The sequence below is a fragment of the Dermacentor albipictus genome, chromosome 6, assembly GCF_038994185.2.
Source record: "Dermacentor albipictus isolate Rhodes 1998 colony chromosome 6, USDA_Dalb.pri_finalv2, whole genome shotgun sequence".
Classification (NCBI taxonomy): Eukaryota; Metazoa; Arthropoda; class Arachnida; order Ixodida; family Ixodidae; genus Dermacentor; species Dermacentor albipictus.
In genome coordinates, this window is record NC_091826.1 from 80,598,522 (window position 1) to 80,620,355 (window position 21,834).

General features: G+C 44.5%; 1 protein-coding gene and 1 pseudogene across 10 annotated transcripts in view; one reads left to right on the top strand and one right to left on the bottom strand.

Annotated features, from left to right (window-relative positions):
* The window catches only part of LOC139061236 (uncharacterized), a 170,778-nt gene that overhangs the window by 87,367 nt on the left and 61,577 nt on the right, over positions 1 to 21,834 (bottom strand). For 3 of the 10 annotated variants that reach the window (XM_070540929.1, XM_070540924.1, XM_070540928.1), the window contains exon 2: positions 2,501 to 2,561. The exons of 6 other annotated variants lie outside the window; for them this stretch is intronic. In XM_070540929.1, coding sequence (XP_070397030.1) covers positions 2,501 to 2,561 — 61 coding nt within the window. Of the gene's footprint in view, positions 1 to 2,500; positions 2,562 to 9,459; positions 9,847 to 17,057; positions 17,162 to 21,834 lie in introns of those variants that run through there. One more of the 10 variants, XM_070540921.1, reaches the window with a different exon arrangement.
* Positions 7,528 to 8,195, top strand: LOC139061424 (piggyBac transposable element-derived protein 4-like; annotated as a pseudogene).

Here is a 21,834-nt window from a genome sequence, read left to right on the forward strand (position 1 = left end):
AATACACCTGAAGTGTGTGTGTTACAGTGAGTAGCTGTAACGCATAAGCAACATGTTCCTCTGTTATCTGCTGCTGCACCAAGAGCACACAGATGGCATCACCTATATAGCGCCAGATTATTACAGCTCCATTCAATATAATGGTCAGTAATGAAATATGGCTGGACAGAACGAATGTGAATCTATCAACGTGCTACATCGTTTGCAGGAAATGGAATGTATTTGCAGCCATCCAATGTAGATCTGTGCTAACTACACAGAAGAAAAGCTTTGGCACAATATGATGTACAGTGTGTATTCGAAAACTGACTAATTGCATTGTATTGTCATCCTATCAGATAAACAAGGTGCACATCAAGACCTGCAACTCCATAGAAAGGGCCTTTGAAGTGTGGAAAAAGCGCTTTCCCTGCTTAGACATGAAGCTGCAGCACAAGCCTCATAATGCAGCTCGCATAATAACAGCTTGCGCTGCCTTGCACAACGTAGCTCTCCTACGAAGAGAACCCGAGCTACTCGGTTTCTACGTTCCCACCAGCCGATGCAGGCGTACAGGAGAAATACTTGCCAAGAGCACCTGCCACCTGTTAATGGTGTGGGGGACAATACACCTGGCATGCGTGCACGACAACTTCTTATCCAGAGAAGTTTTTCCTAAAGATTGCTGTTTAATATCCACCTCAGTGTTTCTGAATAATAGGGGTTTGCGAACAGTGAATTTTGAGACCGAATCGAATGGAAATTGCTCAGAATCAAATCGAATGGTTTTGGAATAATGAACAGGCATTAGCAGCATTAATATAAAACAATGTTCAGATCGTGGTACAGTCAGGAAGGTTCTGTCATTACATAGCACATTATGAAGTGTTGTTTATTAAACGCACAAACGGAGCATTAGGAGCAGACCAGTAGTTTCTTTGCATGCGCAGAACTCTTTAGAGTGTGCGAATGTTCACTGCATAGCCTGTAATGTATGGCTACTTAAGCGACGTAGCCTGTTCCACTAGCCGAGTTCTCATGTTTTATGTCTATACTATACCCGAGGGGTGAAAACTTACGGTGCTTTTGCTCCAATTCCATTTAATCGGGCGCAGTTGACAGTTTGAAATATTCAAAATGTTTTGAATACTCACATACCCCTACTGAATAGTTGGGTAATGGGTTTAGTGTTCTATGTGCTGTGTGGCGGCTGTATGGCACTGCAGACACACACGAAATGTAAAAAGACCATATGTGCTACAATCTCGATTATTGATTAGACATGCAGCCTCAAGATGGCATGCAGCCAAGTGCATGCTGCTAATTATTATTCCAGGTCCCATATGTTTGTGTGGTAACTGCTTCACCATAACTTCTATAGCCGTTTTAGCATTTTCACAATTGCACTGCTGTATAAAATGCCACTGTTGTATTGTGGATGCAATACACAATAGTCATTGAGGCTGTTCTGTCTCGTCGAAAAAGGGTATGAATGAATGAATGTATGGTGTTTATTGACGCAAGTGCCAGGTATGCCCAAAGAGTGTGAGGTCCGTGGTGATGAGTACACAGTGTAGTTATGAGTTCTATGAAGTTGATGTGACGTGGCTGTAAAGAGGCCTTAAAAATGGGTGCTCTAGAGTGCGTAAAATCTATCTGTATTAAGATTATGTCAATGACAAATGACATGTTCTATGAGCATTAAAATCCACGGTGAAAGAATGATGCAATATGGAAAATATGTGAGATGGTAAAATTATCTGGAGCACTACTGCCTCGCCAGAGCCCTTGAAACAGAAGGGCCTAGAGGCCATGTGCTATACCAAACAGCTATCACAGCGGCATCCTTAATTGAGGAGACGCTACGAATGTGTGGGGCTAATAACATGTAACACATCTTTTCAGGAAACCTAGGACTGCATTGGTGTCAAAGAAATCACATTCTGGTGTATCTCATGCTGCTGTTGGTCCCTCTTTTTCTAAATCTGATAATCTGATGTATTGAATCCCTTAACGAGTAAGTATCTTCACTGCAGAAGCCTATGCTGTACTGTCTGCAGTAAAACATATAAAGAAATTAAAACTTGACTGAGCAATAATATTCACAGACTCGTTTAATAGCGCTGAATTCTTTAAAAAAGTTTACAAATCCTGTTTTAATTGAACTTTACTCACTGTTATGCGGTATTTATTTACCATATAGACATGTTGTAGTATGCTGGGTACCTGGCCATAGAGGCATCGATGGTAATGTACTAGCTGACAAAATGGCCACATCACTCCCACCACTAACTACTTTTCCTACAGCTGCTGTCCCTGTCACAGATCTGAAGCCTTTCCTAAGAAAGAAACTGTGACAACACTGGCAACGCATGTGGAATGCAGAAACAAATAATAAACTGCACATTATAAAGCCACAGTTAGGCTTTTGGCCTTCCCCAACAAAATCTTGGCTAACAGGTGTCCTATTCCGTCGCCTCAGAATAGGACACACATTTGGGACCCATCACTTTCTACTTACTGGAAATGAACCTCCAACCTGTGGTAGATGCGGTGAGAGGCTGACCGTCCTCCATGTGCTCCTGGAGTGTCGGGAAGTCGAAACGAAGAAAAAGAAACATTTTCCGCTTGCATACCGTTATTACATCCCTCTACACTCGGCTATGTTTCTTGGTAAGGAACCGCTTTTTAACACCAAGGCAGTCCTCAACTTCTTAAATGATGTCGTTCTACATGTTATAAGCCCATTAAATTCGTAGAGCATCCTCGCTGCAGAGGATGCCGCTGCGATAATTGTTTTGCATAGCACGTGCCCCCAGACCCTTGCGTTTCAAGGGCTTTGAGGAGGCAGTAGTGCTCTAGCATTTCTTATAACAAGATATATTTTACATGTCGCATCATTCTTTTGTAATGCATCTCAATGTTCATAGTAGAAGTCATACGTCATCGCCATAATTTTATTACACAGATTTTACGCACTTTAGAGAGACTATTTTTAAGGCCCCTTTACAGCCACGTCACACCAACTTCATAGAAATCATAATTACACTGCAAACTCATTACCACAGACATGGCGCTCTTTGGTCATACTTGGCCCTTGCGCCATCAAAGATCAAACATTCATTCATTCATGTTTGTCACCACCAATGTGGACACTGGCCTACATTGGTGTATTTTGCTACACGGAAAGCCAGACATTCCTTTCCTGGAAGACTCTTCACACCTTAATGTGAAGCGCAGACTGTGATCACAGCTAATTAAGTATAATTCTTCTGAGAGCGCACAAAAGGCTAAAAATTGCAAAGCAGCAAAAAGGAAGGTGACATAGCAGATTACACAGCATTTTGGCATCCTCTTTTTGAAAGCATTTTTTTTCTGTACGACATGCTTTAGTTTTTAGAGGCCACCTTTCTGCAGCTCTCTCTACAATAACAGGATGCATTATTTGCTACAACTACACGTAGCCTACATGAGAGGACATACAATGGCAGCAGTTACACTTGGGCACTGTTGGGGCAACTAAACAAGTTGGCATCTCACGACATTGAAAATCTTTTTTCTTCTGGGCCTAAATGAGCAGGTGGCAACAACTTTCAGTACCGAGCTTTCTAATCTTGAAATGGTGCCTCCCCCACCAGTGTAGGCTCTCCGCTAGATATAGTTGGTTATTAGGCACATACTACTGCGAGTTTCACGCTTTTCAGTAGCATTTTCTATATTGTAAATTTGGCATAAGTTGCCCTTGAATAATTTTTTTGTGATATTCGTAGTTGCAGAATTGCAATTTTGGTGCAGACTTATTACTCTGCAGTTGCTTTCTTTCTCCTGAACCTGATGGAGGTCTGTGTTTATGTTTGCACCTGCCGTTCCTCCCCACTTCCTATGTTGGAAACGCTGAGGGTTCAAGCAAATGAACTGAAGCAGAAGGCACCAGAAGAGGTCATGCTCCATGTGTGTGAATTGTATGGTGGAGAGCGAGCCAGGAGTGAGATTGAATCCTTGACACAGGGACAGTCGAATTCTCCAGAATGGCACAGATACCGAAAAAGCCTTGTAACTGCAAGCATTGCTCATGCCTGTATGACTCGAGCGAAGACTTTTCTTCGTTCGAAAGGTGCAGCCAACATTGACCCATTTCTTATGCTTATTTTGAGGAGCAGAACTGTTACAACACCAGCAATGCATGTTGGGATTTCAAAGGAAAGTGCAGCGCGTGTTGCATACAAGACATGGTAAGAAGCACTGGGGCACACACTTGAAGTGCATCGGAGAGGGCTCGTATTGTGCGAGGAATTTCCCTTCATAGGTTGTTCCCCTGGTGGTTATGCAATTTTATCATGCAAATGCTGTGAGGGCAAGGAAGCCCTCTTGGAGATTAAATGTCCAATGAAGCTGGACAACTTATTCAAGAACTATGATACCTTGGAGCCTAAATTAGAGTATTGCACGCAACTTAACGTGCAAATGGCTGTGTCATGTCAAAGGAGGCCCATTTTTTTGCTTATTGTAGTGACATTTCTTTTCGTTGTGCTGTTGTACACTACAACAACTGTGCCTTTGATGAGTTCAAGGATGCAATCATTAGTTTATACAAGGAGCGAGTGATATCAGAGCTCCTCTTGAGGCTAAGCCACTGATGTCGTTCTATGCTGGTGCAGACCGCTGATAAATTTTAAAGGGATCGTCAACCAATTTTAATGTTACCTTCTTTTTTCTTCTACTTCCCCCAAGTGTGACAAAAAGCTTACCGATCAGTGTGTCCAATCATACAGTGGCAACTCGTAAACAGCCATGGAAAATTTTTTTCATCAGAATTTTTTTTTCTCTGCAGTGAGCATATAAGGCATACATGCTTGAAACATTGAGAGGTGAGCGTGATAGCGATTATACACAGGCATTGTTGGGAAGCAGATGGCAAGTGCAGCCCTAGCTGTAAGAAATATTTTATCAAGCCATTCTAGCAGTTCGTGTTTTCTGAAGTGTTAAATTATTTATACAATAGCTACATTCTTTCATAGTTTACAAATACTTTGGACGTATACAAGTCATTGCTTTCTTTTAACCTCAGCAAAGCCAGTAGTGCTATTCATGTAGTGTTGGCATCCGTTTACAGCACATTTAGTTTAAAACTTCACATGAAGATCACATAACTCTGGGTGCTCACAAACTTGTGTGCATACGGAAGCAGTCATGTGCACCATCACGCATTGAAGGATGTCATGGCTCTGCCACTCGACTCATTACTGCGAAAGCAGCATCATTCATTTGAGTGTACCTTTTCTTAGCTCATATTACACATAAAATAAAGGGCAAACATCTATAGTACAGAGACTGATCTTAAACAGTATGTGGAACTTAATAGCAGTTACAATAATTTCATTGCATACATATGAAGTGCCAAGGTTTCACCGCCAGTTCCCTCCACTTACCAGGTTTTGAGACTTTTCGTGCCAATTTGAAATTATTTTCGATTAAACTGCAAACAGCTTTTTCGGCTGTGTCACTATAAACGATTGTCTTTTTATTTCTACCTTCTCCTAGCACATTTGGTGTGGTTGTCAGTCCCTTTAATGTTTCATCTCTACATTGCATTTCAGTGCTGTTCATATTGCAAAGATTCTATAAAGCGAAATGTTCACGTACATGCACCGTTGTAAGCAGAAGAGACCCTATTGTGTGCCAAACTGCAACTTAGCTTCACCCCTCGCTGTGGCGCTTGAGGTCACCTATCGCCAAGCTTGGCACAATAATGTTTTTTTTTTTTTGCCGACATGACTGTTCATTTCCTATGGCCCATACGTCATCGTTTCACAAGTTGTGCACGAGCAACTGTGTGATAACAGCAGTGACTCAGGCAGAACTCATGAAACCAACTTTTCTTTGTTGTCTTTGTTTGTGCATTTCTTGAAGGGGCCCTGAAACTGGCATGCTGCATAATATGAATACGACCACCACAAGCCCTGTCCACAGGATGGTCAGACAGCCATGTGTATTGATTGGTCACCATAAGTGATGTAGCTCCAGGCGCCCATCTCGCGTTTAGAGAGTGCCACACGTCCCTGAACCACAAGTAACAATGCGACAAAAAAAACTTGAGCAGGGCCTTGCCCCCTTGCTATGCACCGTGAAGCTTCCAGCACACTAGTGGAGACGAAAGGAGAAAGCAGTGCATCGGTGCAATAACTACTAATTCCGCTTACACTTCAAGGATTCAAAAAATTTTTGTAGCAGATTAGTCAGCCAATGTCCTTTAGTAGTGAGGTCACTATGATTAGTCGGATAAGTGTTTCACTGCCTGTTTAACCCATTCGCGTCAAAAGACGGCGATTAGCCGTCCGGTGGAGAAAGGGCCGAAGTGGCAAAAGATGGCGAAACGCCGTCCGACTGAAAACCGCTAGTTATCGCAATAAATAGGAGATGGCACCACATGAAAGTGTTTCCTGGTTTTTGTTTACTACTTTTTACACCAGGTGGAGATAGTTGTCCGCAAGATTCTCAAATATTTGCAAGGAGAAAAGTATTTTCCAAGCCCGCGTTTCTGAGTCGAACATGGCGATGCGGCGAGGCAAGCCTCTCACGCAGGCAGAGATTGAATCGGTTCTATTTGCGAGTGATGATGACGACAGCGACGACACTGTAGTTGTAGATGACCTGCAAAGCAGTGATTCTGAAAGTGACTCATCCGATGAGGATGTAGGCTCCGACGCCGAGTCAAACTCATCAGATGTGGATTGTGCACCGCCTGCAAAAGCACCGAAGTTAGAAGACTGGAAGTGGAATCTGACCGACAGCAACAAGAAAGTGGAAAAGTGTTTGTTCAGTGGGAATTCAGGAATGAAGAGAACTGTTTAGTTAGCCCTCTCTGCAAATCCGACAGCTTTGACGTCGTTCAACTGCTTGATCGGTGAAGACTTCTGGCAGATGATCGCTGATGAAACGAACGCATTTGCTGTTCTGAAACAGGTTTCAGCGGCCGATAGGTCTTGGTTTTCCACAACACCAAGTGAGATGAAGGTTTTCTTCGCCGTATGTGTGCTTATGGGCCAAGTCAAGAAAAACCCAATTCAGTCATATTGGGCACATTAGCACACCGTTCTTCCCATCCCTGATGCCAAGGCAGCGTTATCAAGCCCTTTGTAAATACCTGCATTTCTCAGACAGTAGCGGCCAAGCACAAGGGGATAAGCCTATTATCCAGAAGAGCAGTTGGCAGTGGATGAGAGTCTCATGAAGTTTCGAGGCCGACTCTGCTTTGTGCAGTTCAACCCGTCGAAGAGAGCACGCTTCGGTATAAAATTTTACAAGATCTGCGAATCGACCAGTGGATACTGCCTCAAATTTGCGATATACACCAGAAAGAGCAACAAGTCGCCTGCGACGGCTGGAATGTTGTGCAGCGAGGCCGTTGTTATTGAACTTGCAAGAGAGTACCTACCAAATGGCCATGCCATTTTTGTGGACAATTGGTATAGTTCTCCGACCCTGTTTCTACGTGTCAAAGATTCAGGATCCAATGCTGTTGGTACAGCGAGATTGCAACGGAAAAACATGCCAAAAGATTTCAAGAAATTGAACGTGCAACAAGGTGAGTGCTCCACTGTGTTTTCCCATGGCATCATGGCTGCAAAATGGCAGGACAAAAAACCAGTGACAATGCTCTCCACTGTCCACGCTGCTGCAGACTTCACTGACTCGTGCAAAAAAACAAAAGATGGTCAACCGATCCGAAAACCTCATGTTGTGCTTGGCTATAATAAAGGCATGGGAGGCGTTGACCGTCACGATCAGCAGCTGGCTTCCTTCCCTATAATGGGCAGATACGCCAAAGGATACAGGAAAATTTTTTTTATGTTATAGATTTAGCTGTTTATAACAGCTATATTTTGTTCCAAAAAGCAACTGGAAAAAAAATGTCCTACGTGGATTGGAAGGTGGACCTTGTCGAACAGATCGTCGAAGAAACTGTTTTGCCAGGATATCAGCGCAGAGGGAAACCAGCTGTGGCTCCATCACCGTTGCAGCTAAAAGCTTCTGAGTGGGCGCATTTTCCTCGCCAGATACTCCCCAATGCTGTGAAGGAAAATCCGTCTCAAAGATAAGTGGTCTGCAAAGCACAGGGGAAGAGAAGTGAAAGCCGTTGGGAGTGTGAAAAATGTAACGTCGCACTTCACATGCCAGAGTGTTTTAAGATTTATCATATCCGAAAGAATTTCTAATTTCGAAAATGTGTGCATGCTTTAAGAGCAAAATAAAACCATTTTTTTTTACGCTATGACTTTTCTAGTGCAAGTTATCGCGGTCTGTTTGCAGCGACATCGGTCGCGCCGCGCTCGAAAAATGTCGCGGATGGCAGCGCACGGAACGCGGATGAAGCGGTGGAAGCTAATGGGTTAAGTGGTTCAATTTTGTGCATGTTAAATTTTTATATGCCACTTACTTTCCATTTATTGATATATTAATAGCAAGGACAGCTCTATCTGCTTTCTGGAGGTCAATAATTATTATTCACTGATGTTAAGTCTGCACAAATGTCTCCCCATGCAGGATTTACAAAAATCGATGTGTTGCTAAAATCAGTGATGAGAGGTTTGTGATGCCTGCAGCTATTATCACAATGTCGTCAAGTAGTCCCAAAGTGGCAATGTTATTTAGTGTGACAACGTCGAAACGCGGAGACATAAATAAGACATGCACAGAACGTTGCGCTGTTCGTGTAATTTATGCGTAACGGTGGTTCGTCGTTTTCGCAGTTAATGACAAGAGTCTCAGCAAGCACGAAACCACCGAAGCCAATATACTGTCGACACCACACGCACAGTTTGACAACACAATTCAAATATCCTACCTAATGATGCTAGTCTTCTACGTTCCGTCATCAATAAAAGATCGCTTACCCGTCTTGTGAATTTTTTTTTTCTTCGGAATTCTATTTTTTCCATTTTTGTTTCATATTTCCCCAACATTGTTTCAGTTGCTTGGAATCTTGAGGCGTGACACCATGCTGTGCGTTGTACTCCACTGCAAGCTTTCTCCATGGTGCAGTTTTAGCACTCAGCGATGCGACCATCCGTCTTCTTACATTCAAGGACTTTTTTGTGATTATAAACCAAGCTCAAAAGAAGCCACTTTCCCTCAGGTATGAAGCACGGTGCCGGTTTTCGCGAGCCAGATGGCGCTGTCATCTCCTCCGACGCCATTTCAAAAGTGACTGTCGAGCGGCAGTGGATTGACTTGGAGATACAGTAAAAGCTCGTTAATTCGAACTTCAGTAATTCGAATTTCGGGATAATTCGAACTGTACGATTTGGTCCGGCCAAGCTCCATAGAAGTCCATGTATAAAAAAGCCAGTTAATTCAGACGTGAGTTGGTTCTGCACGGTTAATTCGAACTACGCGCCGCCGCGCCTGGGCGGCATGCCGCCTGGCACATGGCCAGAGCAGGCCTTGTCGCGAGGCTGCAGTGGCTGAGTTGCCTCCAAATGGGGAGAAGGTAGTATATAAGCACATATCACGAGGGGTAGAACGCTGTCTTAACTATACTGGTTAGATGTGACCAGTATAGTTGTCGAGAGTGAGATTAACGTGTACACACATTTGTCATGGCGTGCGGATGATATGCAATAGCAGTTCTGTAGCTCACATGGCATGCCTTTAGGAGGGCTTCTGTGATATTGAAGAGAAAGTCATAGCCTGGCACTAAGCACTTCTCTTGGGACTGCATGACGAAGTGCCCATTTGTTTATCTTTTTATTAGTACCTCATAGGCCATGGTGGGGGGTATTACCTGAGAAATATGGCAGCATTGAAATTATGTGGATTGGACTGGTACCTGGCATCTGCAGAAATGTCATAGTGGTCCTGGGCAGTCTTGAAAAAGAAAAGACAAGGAATGAGATCCACAATATTCCAAGCATGTGGAAGGTACACGTATTTTTCATGACTTGTATGGCAGAGACGGGGCACTGGATCGTATGGCTGAAGTACTAGGAAAAGAATGATAAAACTTGAGATAAAGACTCAGTCTTCAAACTTGATGCCCTGTATCCAAATTAGAAATTCCAGCTTTTAATTTTGGGGGAAAGCACTTGCGTAGTATACCTAATCGGAATAAATAAAACGAGCTGCACAATTTTGCATTGCTTCTTGTGCATTAGAAAGGGCAGTTTGGCGTGGGTCCCAAACAGAGCCTGCGTTCTCCAGCTTAGGTATGAAACAGTTAGATAAGTTAGCAACATTAAGCATGGGGGAGCAATGTGCAAGTTGTGGTGGAAGTAATCAAGCATGCCACTGGCTTGATTGGTAATCTTCATACATTGAGAAGACCAAGAACGGTTATTTGAAAGCGTAACGCTAAGGTACTTGCATGATTCCAGAGATGATATTTCCGAGTTGCAGAGACCATACTTGCATGCTGATGCTTTCCTCTAAGAAACGGTACTATTAAAATATTTGTAGTATTCAGTGACATTGGCTATAAGTTGCACCAAGTGGTAACATTGTCAAGATCATCCTGCAATGTACAGTTATCAGTACTAGCAACGGCTGGGCGAAATACGACACAATTGTCCGCGATGAGACGAATGTTAGGAGAGAGTTCAGCGGGTAAATCATTCATATATATAAGAGAAGGCGCCCCAGGACTGTGCCTTGGGCCACTATGGAGAGAACAGGGCTTCTTGATGAGGAGTGGTTGTTAGAGTGCAGTACACAGTGTGTGTGTGCATGTGCGTGCGTGTGTGTGTGTGTGTGTGTGTGTGTGTGTGTGTGTGTGTGTGTGTGTGTGTGTGTGTGTGTGTGTGTGTGTGTGTGTGTGTGTGTGTGTGTGTGTGTCAGTCACTCATTGGCGCATCGCGCTGATGTACTGGGGTAACAGGATTTGAAAGCAACCATTCGACCAACCTAAGTAACTGAGTATGTGACACTGTTTACATACGGTGCCGCTCGACAGCAAACATCTTTGACGCCATATGGATCAATATAGATGCGGGATTCGGTACTTACTGCAGTTCGAAGAAACTCTTTGATGCCGACTTGCAGTACTGGGTATATGTGCCATTCGGTCTGGGCTTTACTCTAACGAACCCCTTTCATACCAACTTGTGCTATTGGGTATGTATGTGCCAATAGGTGTCTGGCGCTCTTCAATGAACGTCCTTGAAGACAACTTGGGTAACTGTAGGTATGGGACACCGGTTATGCGCTGTGTACTATGATGAAGAATGTCCCTTGAATTTCTCCAATGCTCAGCAGAATTGAACCCACCTCATAGGGATCCTCATGGACAATATCCTGACACATAACTTCCCAATGTGCAGAGCACACACTCAACAGTTTGGTCATGGGATGCACGATTCTCCAAACAGGACTTCGAAAGCGAAATAGCAACCACTGACCAGGCTCGGCGAGGCGCAATAGAAAGTGGTGCCCTGGAAGAGGGGCTCCAGCAGCAGTAATTAAGCACAGTCTTTACTTCAGTTAAGTTGTTTTCGCTTTCCGGAGCATTAGCAAGCTGAGGAACAAATGCGGTGCATATGTGCTGCTTTTTCAATGAGCGGCTTTCACGCCAATGCAATAGCAAGCTGCACCATGAAGTCACTAGGCATTCGTTGCTCTTCAATGGTCCTCGTGCCAACTAGGCTTACTGAGTATATGCCACTGAGTCTGTGGCAATCCATAGAATAATTCTCCACTAACGTGCCAACTTGTTTCTGGTTGGTACATGGCTGAAGGAATCGAGTAACAGCGCTGGACGACGGGATTCGCTTCATCTGTCTCAGTCATGTCCCGTTACTCGTTACTCTGTTTCGGAGGCAGTGCGCAGCCTTCACGGTGGCGGCGCTAGATGGCAGTGAGTGTTCATATGAAAACCGCAAACGAAAGAGGAGCCCCGCAGCAGTATGGCATCACAAATGCCCCATCTCGACAGTGGCAATACATTGTGCTAATGTAGCAATGCGGTGTTTACACATTACTGTCGGCATTGTGAGATGAGTTTGGCCGCACATTTTCGTTGAGGCTAAAAGTGATTATCCGAAAGAAAAATAAATATCAAAAGCTCATAGTTTTCAGCAATCACTTGCGTTCAGCAGCATCACGATGCCGCTTTTTCACCTTATTTAGAAACTCTGACGTGATATCTATGAGGTTTTTCTAAATTATTGTTGTGGACAAGTCTTTTTGAAATAGCTTTCTAGGAATACCTGCGGATTTTTTTTGCAACTTCGTTCTACAGTCTAGGTGTAACTTCTTGCTGTGGACAAGTTCTTTTGAAAAAAAGAAAACCTTCATAAGAGACCATACGGATCTCTTCTGCAACTTTGTGCTACACTATTCTTTTTTATTTTCTAAACTCGGTATGTGCACAAATCTTTCTATTCTTTCTTTTTGTGGGGACCTCTTTGGTCCCTCTTCTCCGGTTCCTGCGTGACTTGGGTCATCCGCCCGCGCTATCACTAGGGACACGTATTTCCAGCCTTATATTGGATAGAGTACATTCCCAGCTGGCGCGATGCGCTGCTAGCTGCTTGAGCGCGCGGCTCACGGTGTGCCGCGCGTAGGAACAGTGGCCGAGGACCCCCTTGCCTTCTCTTCGGCTTCTCTCTCTCCTTCAGCATCCAAGGTGCACGGTCGCCTTCACTCGGACAGATTCACTTTCAGTGCTCTTGGATGTCGGATGTGCGGACCCACTTGGTCCTGCGCCCCTCTGAGCAAGGCAGGCTCCTTTGGTTGCGGCGAACCTAGCTCTCGGAAGAGCCTGCGTGGCAGAACAGACTTCCCAGAAGCTTTCACCCGCAGTCTGCGAGTGCCACCCTAGTGCCAAAACTCCTCTATTGTACACGCATTTTGCACATAGGAGGGAATAAACCCCCGTTCTTTGCTACCACGGTGGGAGTCGACTCTGCGCCTTGCCGTGGCGAGTCAGCGAACCCACCGCGGCGCCCCTTTGCGTGCACTGCAGAGTGGGGACGAGCTACGCGTCTCCTTAGACCTTAGCTACCCAGTTCCAAGCGCGTTAACTGGAGCGCCCCCCCCCCCCCCCCCCTCCCCACCCATGTGAGAAATGGGTATGCACTGCCTCTGCAACTTTTTGCTACAGCCTAAATGGGTGCTAATATACTTTTTCCCCCTTCTTATAAACCCATAAGTCACGCTCGCGTTTCCCTATTAATACAAGTGCCATTTACCACATACTCCATTTGCCATACAAAAATGTGAGTGAGCTGAAGCTCTGCGGTGACGATTACAACATTGTCTGTTTTGCTGTGCAGGAACGAACCCCAGAGTGCTCCCAAGGTTAAGCCCTGTAAGTGACCACTATCGTCTTAATTGTCTTATAAAATGCAGACACCTTAGTAACCTATTCATCTTAATGAATTTGTAATAAGTTCGTTGCCACTTACTATCCCTCAAAGTAAAAATCATCTGCCTAGCGTAGGCTGTCGCGCCACCAGCGAGTTACCAAATTATTTATCTTCCCCAGCGAGCTAAAAGGAAGTTCAGCAACAATACCAAGCAAAGCGGGCTTTTTAACCGCCGTAGTGACTGCAACGTCGTCGTAAATCTTCTTTGGGCGATGACTATGCGGCCGTGCTGATGCAAGCTGGCATCCTGCAATGAACTGCGATGGCCTAGACTAAAGCTTGGCGGGAATTCGAACGGCTGGCAAGCATTAAATTATGATGGCGCCCGTTACCTAGTCGAACCAGTGCATACAAGCTCTCGAGATTATGTGCAAACTGAGGTGCTAAAGTAATACAAGAAAGGCAAAAAAAAATATTCCTGAACAGAAAGGACGTTCATCCTAAGCGTGTTTCCATGTCATATGCACTTCTTTCTCGCCATGCCATTTTAGGCGAGAAAGACTCTTCCCCTTTGCACATAATGTAACACCAGCCAGCTCAGCTATCCATGATTCTAGAGCTATGGGGGAGGGGGAGGTGCATCTGAAGCTAGAGTGCCTGCACAGAATGTTATCTTTGGGACAAGCATGGCGTGCCCCTGCAGTCGGTGCTTCTCGCCATGCCAGCATTGTGACGACGAGTGCTGGCCTCATCGTGTGAATCTTCTTCGTGTGCTTCTTTGGGCATTTGACGTCGCTCGTGTTTGGTCAGTAAGCGAATGTTCTCTGCAATATAATCTTGCACCTATAAACCACAAGCCTCACTTCATGTACTAGTGTAATACATTTTTTCTGTCACTGTCTGGAAACTGTGCCCGTTTTACTCTACGTTGTTTAGGATGGCACCAAAATGTGGTGGACACACCATCATGAACCCACTCATTATGGCTCGTACCACCACACTGCCCTCCTAAATGCATTTACGCCCTTCAGGCCTCAAATTGTTGCCTAATAATATTCCTCCTTTATCTTGCGTGTAATTCCTGCCTGTAACATGCCTAGCTTTCTAGTCTACCTTCCAGAACGCTGCCACACGGTTAAATGTGTGCCGTTCGTGAGTCGAAATCGCCAGGCAAATACTATACTGCATTGCTTCTTTCTTCCATATCCTCTTGAGCTGCCCTTAAAATGTCACGACTGTAATGCGATAGCTAATTTGCTCTTCAATAAGATGTTATATTTCTCCTTTAGCTCCTTCGGAGTTCAGGTATGCTTTGACAGGCATAATTTTTTCTTCCATACAGGAAATGATCAACAAGACCACAAGCCGTAAACGACTGACGTGGAGGAGCAGAAACCAGGAAGCAGTTGGAGAGCTCTTCCAAGGTTTCATCAAGTACTTTGCAGCATACGACTTTAGACGGAGCATTGTGTCTATAACACCGACACAGACCAAAGATCGGGCAAAGATTCAGGCGAATGCATCCAAGTTGACCACGCCTGAGTACTACGTGGTGGTTCTTGGTAAGCTTCAGGCATGGCCAGCGCATATATTACCTACATTAACTCGTTTCACTTCAGTTAGGTGGCAAGATTGAATATATTTTACGTAATACCCTTTAGTTCGGATATAATAGGGGAGTTGCATTCAAACACGCCGCTTCGTTTAACAATGTTACTTAGGTATAAACAGAGAAAGAATAAAGCTCCACTGGAGTAAGTATGCATAAGCATACTCCTCCAATTTCAGTTGGCTCACCCCTAAATTTAAGTTGGCCTACGTCCAAATTTCAAACTGGTTCACTCAACTTGAAATTGATTGAGATCGGTTAAACACAACACGGTGAAAACGTGTTGAGATCAGTTAAACTTTCATTCTCAAGTAGGCGGCATGCATTATTTTTTAACCATGCGTAAGTTAGCTTGCTGTTCGCTCCCACTGTTGTCAGTTCGGCTCGTCATAAGGAATCGCTCTTTCTCTACAAAGTAAATGCATGGGGCTGAAGAACGCGTTTGTCACCAAAATTGGCAAATCATATCTTGTGACATTGCCCAAGCTGTCGCTCATAAATATGTGAAACGAGTAATGCCGTTTTTCCACGATGAGGTGGCGCTACTTTAATGACAAGAAAGTCATCAAAATATGAGGCCTGTGGTTTTTAAAGAAATCACCCAGCTCCTAGCTTTTTAGATGGTGTGTGCCCGAGCGTTGCACGTCCTTGCGCACACTGTGCTGAATCTACTGGCTTTGCTTGCATTTAGCGTGACCGTTGAAATGTATTCTGAACGCTTGGTCCCATAAATCCTACAGAGCATCATCAACTGACTCCGGCATATAACTTTGTATGAAATTTAGGTCACTGTTATTGTGAAAGTTGACTGTACTTAGGTAAGCTTTCTTGCACCTATACTGACTGCATTTTTTCTGTAATTACAGTTTCTTGTGGGTGTGAGGGTGGTATAAACGGAAGTGAAAGTTGCGTAACGGCAAAAGAGCGCAAAAATTCAAATTTCATAGTGCTGGAGAAAAAGCTCTGATTAACTACTATTCTCACGAAAGATATTGCGAAAGAAACTCCGAAGAACTCTCTTTAATTTGGCCCCGAGATGACTTCAAAAGTACAGATGTTAATAGCTTTAAATAAAGCTACGTTTAAGCAACCATTTGTCAAAAAATACTACAGGTAAGCAACGTTCACTAAGCAGAGAACGAGAACAGGGATGCAGGAAAGTCCTAGGTTCTCGGTGCTCGGAATGTAATACCTGCCTGCGGAGATACATAGCAATAATCAGTTAAGGCAGGGCTTCCTACACAGTGCATCTCTCGCATGACAGCCGAGTCAGAGCGAACACGAGCTGCATTGGTGGCCATTGTGGTGAAGTCGCCGTGTGTGCGCCTGCATGGCGTGCATAAGTGACCTAGTGCTGATCGACTGAAGTGACAATACGAAGAGCTTCTTTTGCTATGCCAAACCTGTAGTGAAGTCTGAAAACAGGATAACGGTGGCCCACCTTGGTGACAAAGCTTTCACAAACGGCCTAAAACCAGATCTCACGGCTTTATGCTTGGTTTCCTTTAAACGAAAAGCATTCTTTGCTTCGTGCACCTAGAGAAAACCATATGATATATAAATAGAACGATCGAGACAGGTACTGCATTGCATTTCTGCATAATTCTTCAGGAAGTTCCTGAGCGGAATCAACAAATGTGGCATGTCAGCATGCTTAATAATCACAGCTGGTATATGTGACCTTGCATCAAAGGCACTTAGCTAAATTTCACCATTAAGCTTTACCAAAATGAAGCAATACATTTCTTCAAACATCTTTCACGCACCACCCTTTTGTTGAGTATGTGCACGTCATGTTTTTCGTCCTGTTAAGTAGTTTTTTTCATCATGGTAGCAAGCCAGAATATAACCCAACATTACTGTTGTCACCCCAATTCCTAACTTTTCGTCTTCCTTTTTTGAGGGCTGCAAGCTCAATGCAGTTTAGGTACCCAAACCTTGAGTCCCCGTTTCTAAAAAAACTAAAGTAATCACCAAGTAATGGTAAACAAGTATATGGAATCGGCAAGTAAAGTTGCATGTATGGTCCTTATCCGCCTGCCATGGCTTACAGCAAGCATTTGAAAACTTGTTTAGCTTCTACTATTTGCCTAGTATTTAGTTTTTTAAAATTATCATTGCTTTCTGTGCTTCCAGGAAAAAGTCGCAGGAAAGAACAGGGTCCTCACCGTCTCCCTGGCCCTTCTTTTCTGAAATGCACAGAATCTTGAGTGCCCTGCCGGCGAATGATCGCTCCCTCATTCAGGAGAGAGCCCCTGCTCTCCGGATGGAACTGTCGAAATGGCAAGTGCAAACATACGTGATACTTTAACATGCTTATAGGAAATAAGCCCGAACTCTAGATTTGCCATATTTCTACGAGTACACAAATTACTTTCAACAGAAAAAAATTAACTAATGAACAAAGGAAACTGGAATACCTCCGCATAAGGCATAATACAGACACATAATACCTAAGCTGCTCGTCATATTCACCAAGGGTTGTTTTGTGTGGCAGATGACCACTCTGGCTTTGCACTCGTGTGTAAATATATATGGCTGAAAACAGTCAATTAATGTGTAGGTGGCATAAACAAAAAATCCTTTTTATTCATTCGAGATCATTTCCAGCATGGAGTCCAGTGAGAGTACTTCTCCAGAGGAAGTAGTCGATTTAGCAGACTATTCAACTGATACCATAGAGACCAGACATAAGCAACAGCGCCGCCCACAAGAAAGGAAGAGAGAGAGTGCTTCAGAAACCTTCAGAAACAGCTTGCTAGTGCAGCAAAACAAACTTATAGCAATGTTAGAACAAGCTACGAACGCTAATCAAGCTTTGAAGGAACGGCAAGTGAATACCCAAGAAAAATTGGTGGACCTGCTGTCCCAGTATTTTAACAAATAGAGGTCTACCAATTGCACTTTTCAACTTCATGGCTTGGCTATTGGGCCATCTGTTGGTGAAAGTGCATGGCAACTGCAGCTCAAATGTTTTTTCCAGTTGCAATGAGTGCATCCGTAGTGTGTGTTGGCTGCTGAAATATTGTGTTGTACAGCTGTGCCTCACTGATCCACTGCTGCGATACAGAATCCCCAAAGTGTTTGCAAATATTATTCAGTACACAGCATGCCCTTATTATAAGTGGCACATTGCTGATGTCACATTCCATTCTCTTCATTACAAACCTGAAACGACTGAAATGAATGCGCACTCCGGTGCAGCTGTCCTCTGCCAGGCTGTTACCGGAACCAGATCCAACCCCACCTGCTTTTTTGTGCATTATCGCATTTCCTTCTATTTTCTGCGTGCCGCTGGGAAAAGATTAGAAAAGGTGATGTGGTACCGTCTGCTTTCCTGTATGTGAGGAAGGTGTGAATTGATAAGCGAAGTAACCCCATCAGATGTCGTTGCCATTGCGCTTCATGATAATAACGTCTTTCATCTGTTTTTATTCGGGAGTGTGCTTCGCATAGTGTGAATGATGCCACCTCGGGTTCCAGAGGAAAAGAGAGTAGCTGCAGTACGCATGTCGTTGAGTGGCACATCCCAAAGACAGATCGCGGGCACTTTAGATTTACAGCTAGCTACAGTGAACAGGATAATTTGCGCGTTTAGAGATGAAGGGCGCATAGGTGACGCAGCAAGGAACTGTGTTCGGAAGACGACAGGAGAAGGGGATGCCGCCTTGGTTCTTGTCGCCGAAGCCAATCCCTTCATGACGGCCGGCCAGGTTAGAGATGCGGTTGGCCTGGACGTCAGCGAAGAGTTGGTGAGAATACGCCTTTTGGAAGAAGGCCTGAAGAGTCGAAGTGCTGCCCAAAAGCCGCTTTTTTCGGACGCCGCTAAGGCAAAAAGACTGGATTTTTGCCCAGGCCCATCTTCATTGGACAGCAAGTGACCGGCGCAATGTCGTTTTTACCAACGAGACCACATTTTTGCACGCAGTGGGACCAAAAAACGCAAAGTATACAGACCAGACCTAACCAGCTTCGGTTTTTCATACTATCGATATTTAGTTAGTTTCTGCCTGTTTCTGTTTTTCATGTTTTTTATTTGTTTTATTCTGGATTAGAGAAACCAGAGCAAAGGTAAAAGGCAAGAAGCCTGACAAAGGCCTTTACTCCGTATGAAGTTCGGCACACAGGGATTACATTACAAACATGCATAACCATAATTGCAAACAAATCACTCGTAATTATTTATCATTAAATGTTTCTGTAATGCATGACAAATGATATAGGATCTTTTTTACAAAACACCTCATAAAAATTGAGTAATTGTTTTCATCTCTTATAGGTATGACCCCCGATACGTCCAGCAAGTAAGAGCCAGTGGACGCAGAAGTGTCAACGTTTGGGGGATGGTAACAAAAGAGGGTCTCGGAGCACTACAGAGAATTGAGGGCCGATTTTGTGCCAACTCCTACATTAGTATCATACAACAGGAGCTCCTTCCTCATGTCTTAGATGGTCCTTTTGGTGACGGCCTCTTCATTTTACAACAGGATTTGTCCCCCGTGCACACATCTCGCGCTTCCAAAGGCCGCCTGGAAGAACTCTGTATCATGACCATTGCCTGGCCGGCACTGGGAGCGGACATGAATATCATTGAAAACGTGTGGGGCATAATGAAAACTACCCTGTCCAAAATGGGGCTTCACAATGCCAGCTGCGATTCATTGTGGCGCAAAGTTCAAACGGAATGGGAGCTTTTGAAGATGGACCGCGACTTTGCACCAGCACTGTACAACTCTCTTCCGCGACGCATTGCCACGGTTATTCAATCTGGTGGAGCTTTCTGCAGCTACTGAAGGACAACCGGAAGCCCATAGTTTGTCAAGCAGCTATATTAGGAAAATCTCTAATACCCCTTAGTGCTAGTGCGAGCAGAGGTATCCTTACGGACTCTCTGTATTTCTTTCCTTTTTTGTTCTCGAAAAAGCAATAAATTTATTTCTCTTATGACATTGACAATGTATCTGCGCTTTTCTTTCTAAGATAGAAGTTCCTGTTCAGCAGGACTTCGAGTGGCAGATACCTTTATTTTGATGCAGGAAAGTGCTACATGATCGACCCATAGCAAAAAGAAACAAAATGCTGATAAGCATGTAGTATAATCAGCGCTTGTATATCGCATTCCATCCAGCGCTAGCGCTACTACCTGACCGCTTATTTATAAATTGATGGAAGAGTTCAGAAAAGAAAAAGGATTATGACGCTAACGGTGCTCAAACGAAGCAGGGATGAGGTCCCGTTTGCAGAACAGCCTGATAGAGGACAGCTGCACCGGAGTGCTCATTGCGCGCATGCGCATATTCTCGCTCATTTCACCGCTGTGCTCCAGGATACGGTGCTTATCGACTCGACGGTCGACGCCTGTGCGTTCAGGTTAAAAAAGTGGGAGGGTGTACTCAATTGCAGACAGATTTGATATTAGAGTCATCTGTGCACGCATGCATCGAGAGTGTGCTCGACCTTTTACATAGCATGAGTGGAGAAGTGATCGTGTGGCCTGACCAGCAACAGCAAGAACTTAGCAAAGGTGGCTTCTTAATAAAGAGCGCTGGAAAGGGGCCACGAAACACTATTGGCTGCGTGGACGGAAGCCACATAGAGATAAACACCCCGACCAAATCCCCGCACTCGTACTTCAAACGAAAAAAGTTTCTTTGTTTGATCCTGCAAGGCATATGCAACCATGAAAACAGGTTCATAGATGTGCTCATTGGATTTTCTGGCTTGGCGCACGACGCCAGGGTGCTCCGCAAGGCCCCTTTTTTTGAAGCTGCAGCAATGAAATGCAGCAATGGTTACATCTTGGGGGATTCAGCCTATCCGTTGCTACCATAGCTTATGATGCCTTACAAGGATACACAGCAGAGGTTCCCCTCCTGGAAAAAGAAATATAAAAAGTGCCATTCCCAGCAGCATCTTGCCATTGAGGTGACATTTGGAATACTTAAGCAGTGATTTTGCAGGCTGTACTTGGACACAGCCAGCATCAAGCAGTGCTGCCTTATAATCACAGGCGCATGCATCCTGCACAAATTATGCAATGAGGAGAGAGATCTCTTCGAAGAGCTGCAGGAACTCCCGGGTCTGGAGGAAGTTGGAAATGATGAGGACGGATGTATGGGGTTTAATGGCGCAAGGACCAATAATGGCCAAAGAGATGCAATGATGCATTCAATGGCAGATGATATAGATGTAACTTGGCTGTATAGTGGCCTAAACACATTGGCTGTAGAATGCGTAAAATGATGTGTAGTGTTTTGAGGCGCAAAGGCCACTTATAGCCAAAGAGCCCCATGACACATGGTAATGTTAATGATGTATTGCAGATAGCATGGACAATGAATTCTCGTGCCTGTTTACGGGACTCCTCGTCGAACACAACCTACCCCTTAGTGTCAGCGACCAAGTTGGGCCTCTTCTGCAGAAAACGTTTCCGAATGCGACGAGGTGAAGCGTTTTGGATGTGGACAGAACTGAAGAATGCAGAGGTGGCCAACCGGTGCACTGAAGGAGTGCAGGTGCCGCCTATCGTTCTCTGCAACCAGGCATTTTCCCTCATTGAAAATCTGCAGAAACTGTACACAAATGCTTCACCTGGCACACACGAGGGTGCGTTAAATTACAACCTTTCCAAAACAAGACGGATTGTTGAAAACGCTTTTGGCCGTTTGAAGGCTAGGTTTCGCTTCACCTTAAAGCGCATGGAATGCACCATTCCTACAGTGACAATGGTGATCAATGCATGCTATGTGCTCCACAATGTTTGTGAAGGGTTAAGAGACCACATAGAATTGCAGTGAGAGAATGAACGAGCTGCCGCAGATGTGCTGTATGAGCAGCCGCAGCACACCACACAATCTATTGTTTGCCTTGAATGGCAGTGTTAGCACCCTGGAAGTCCTCAGGAAGGCTGGCATCGAACCAGGGCACTACACGACAAAAGCTTGC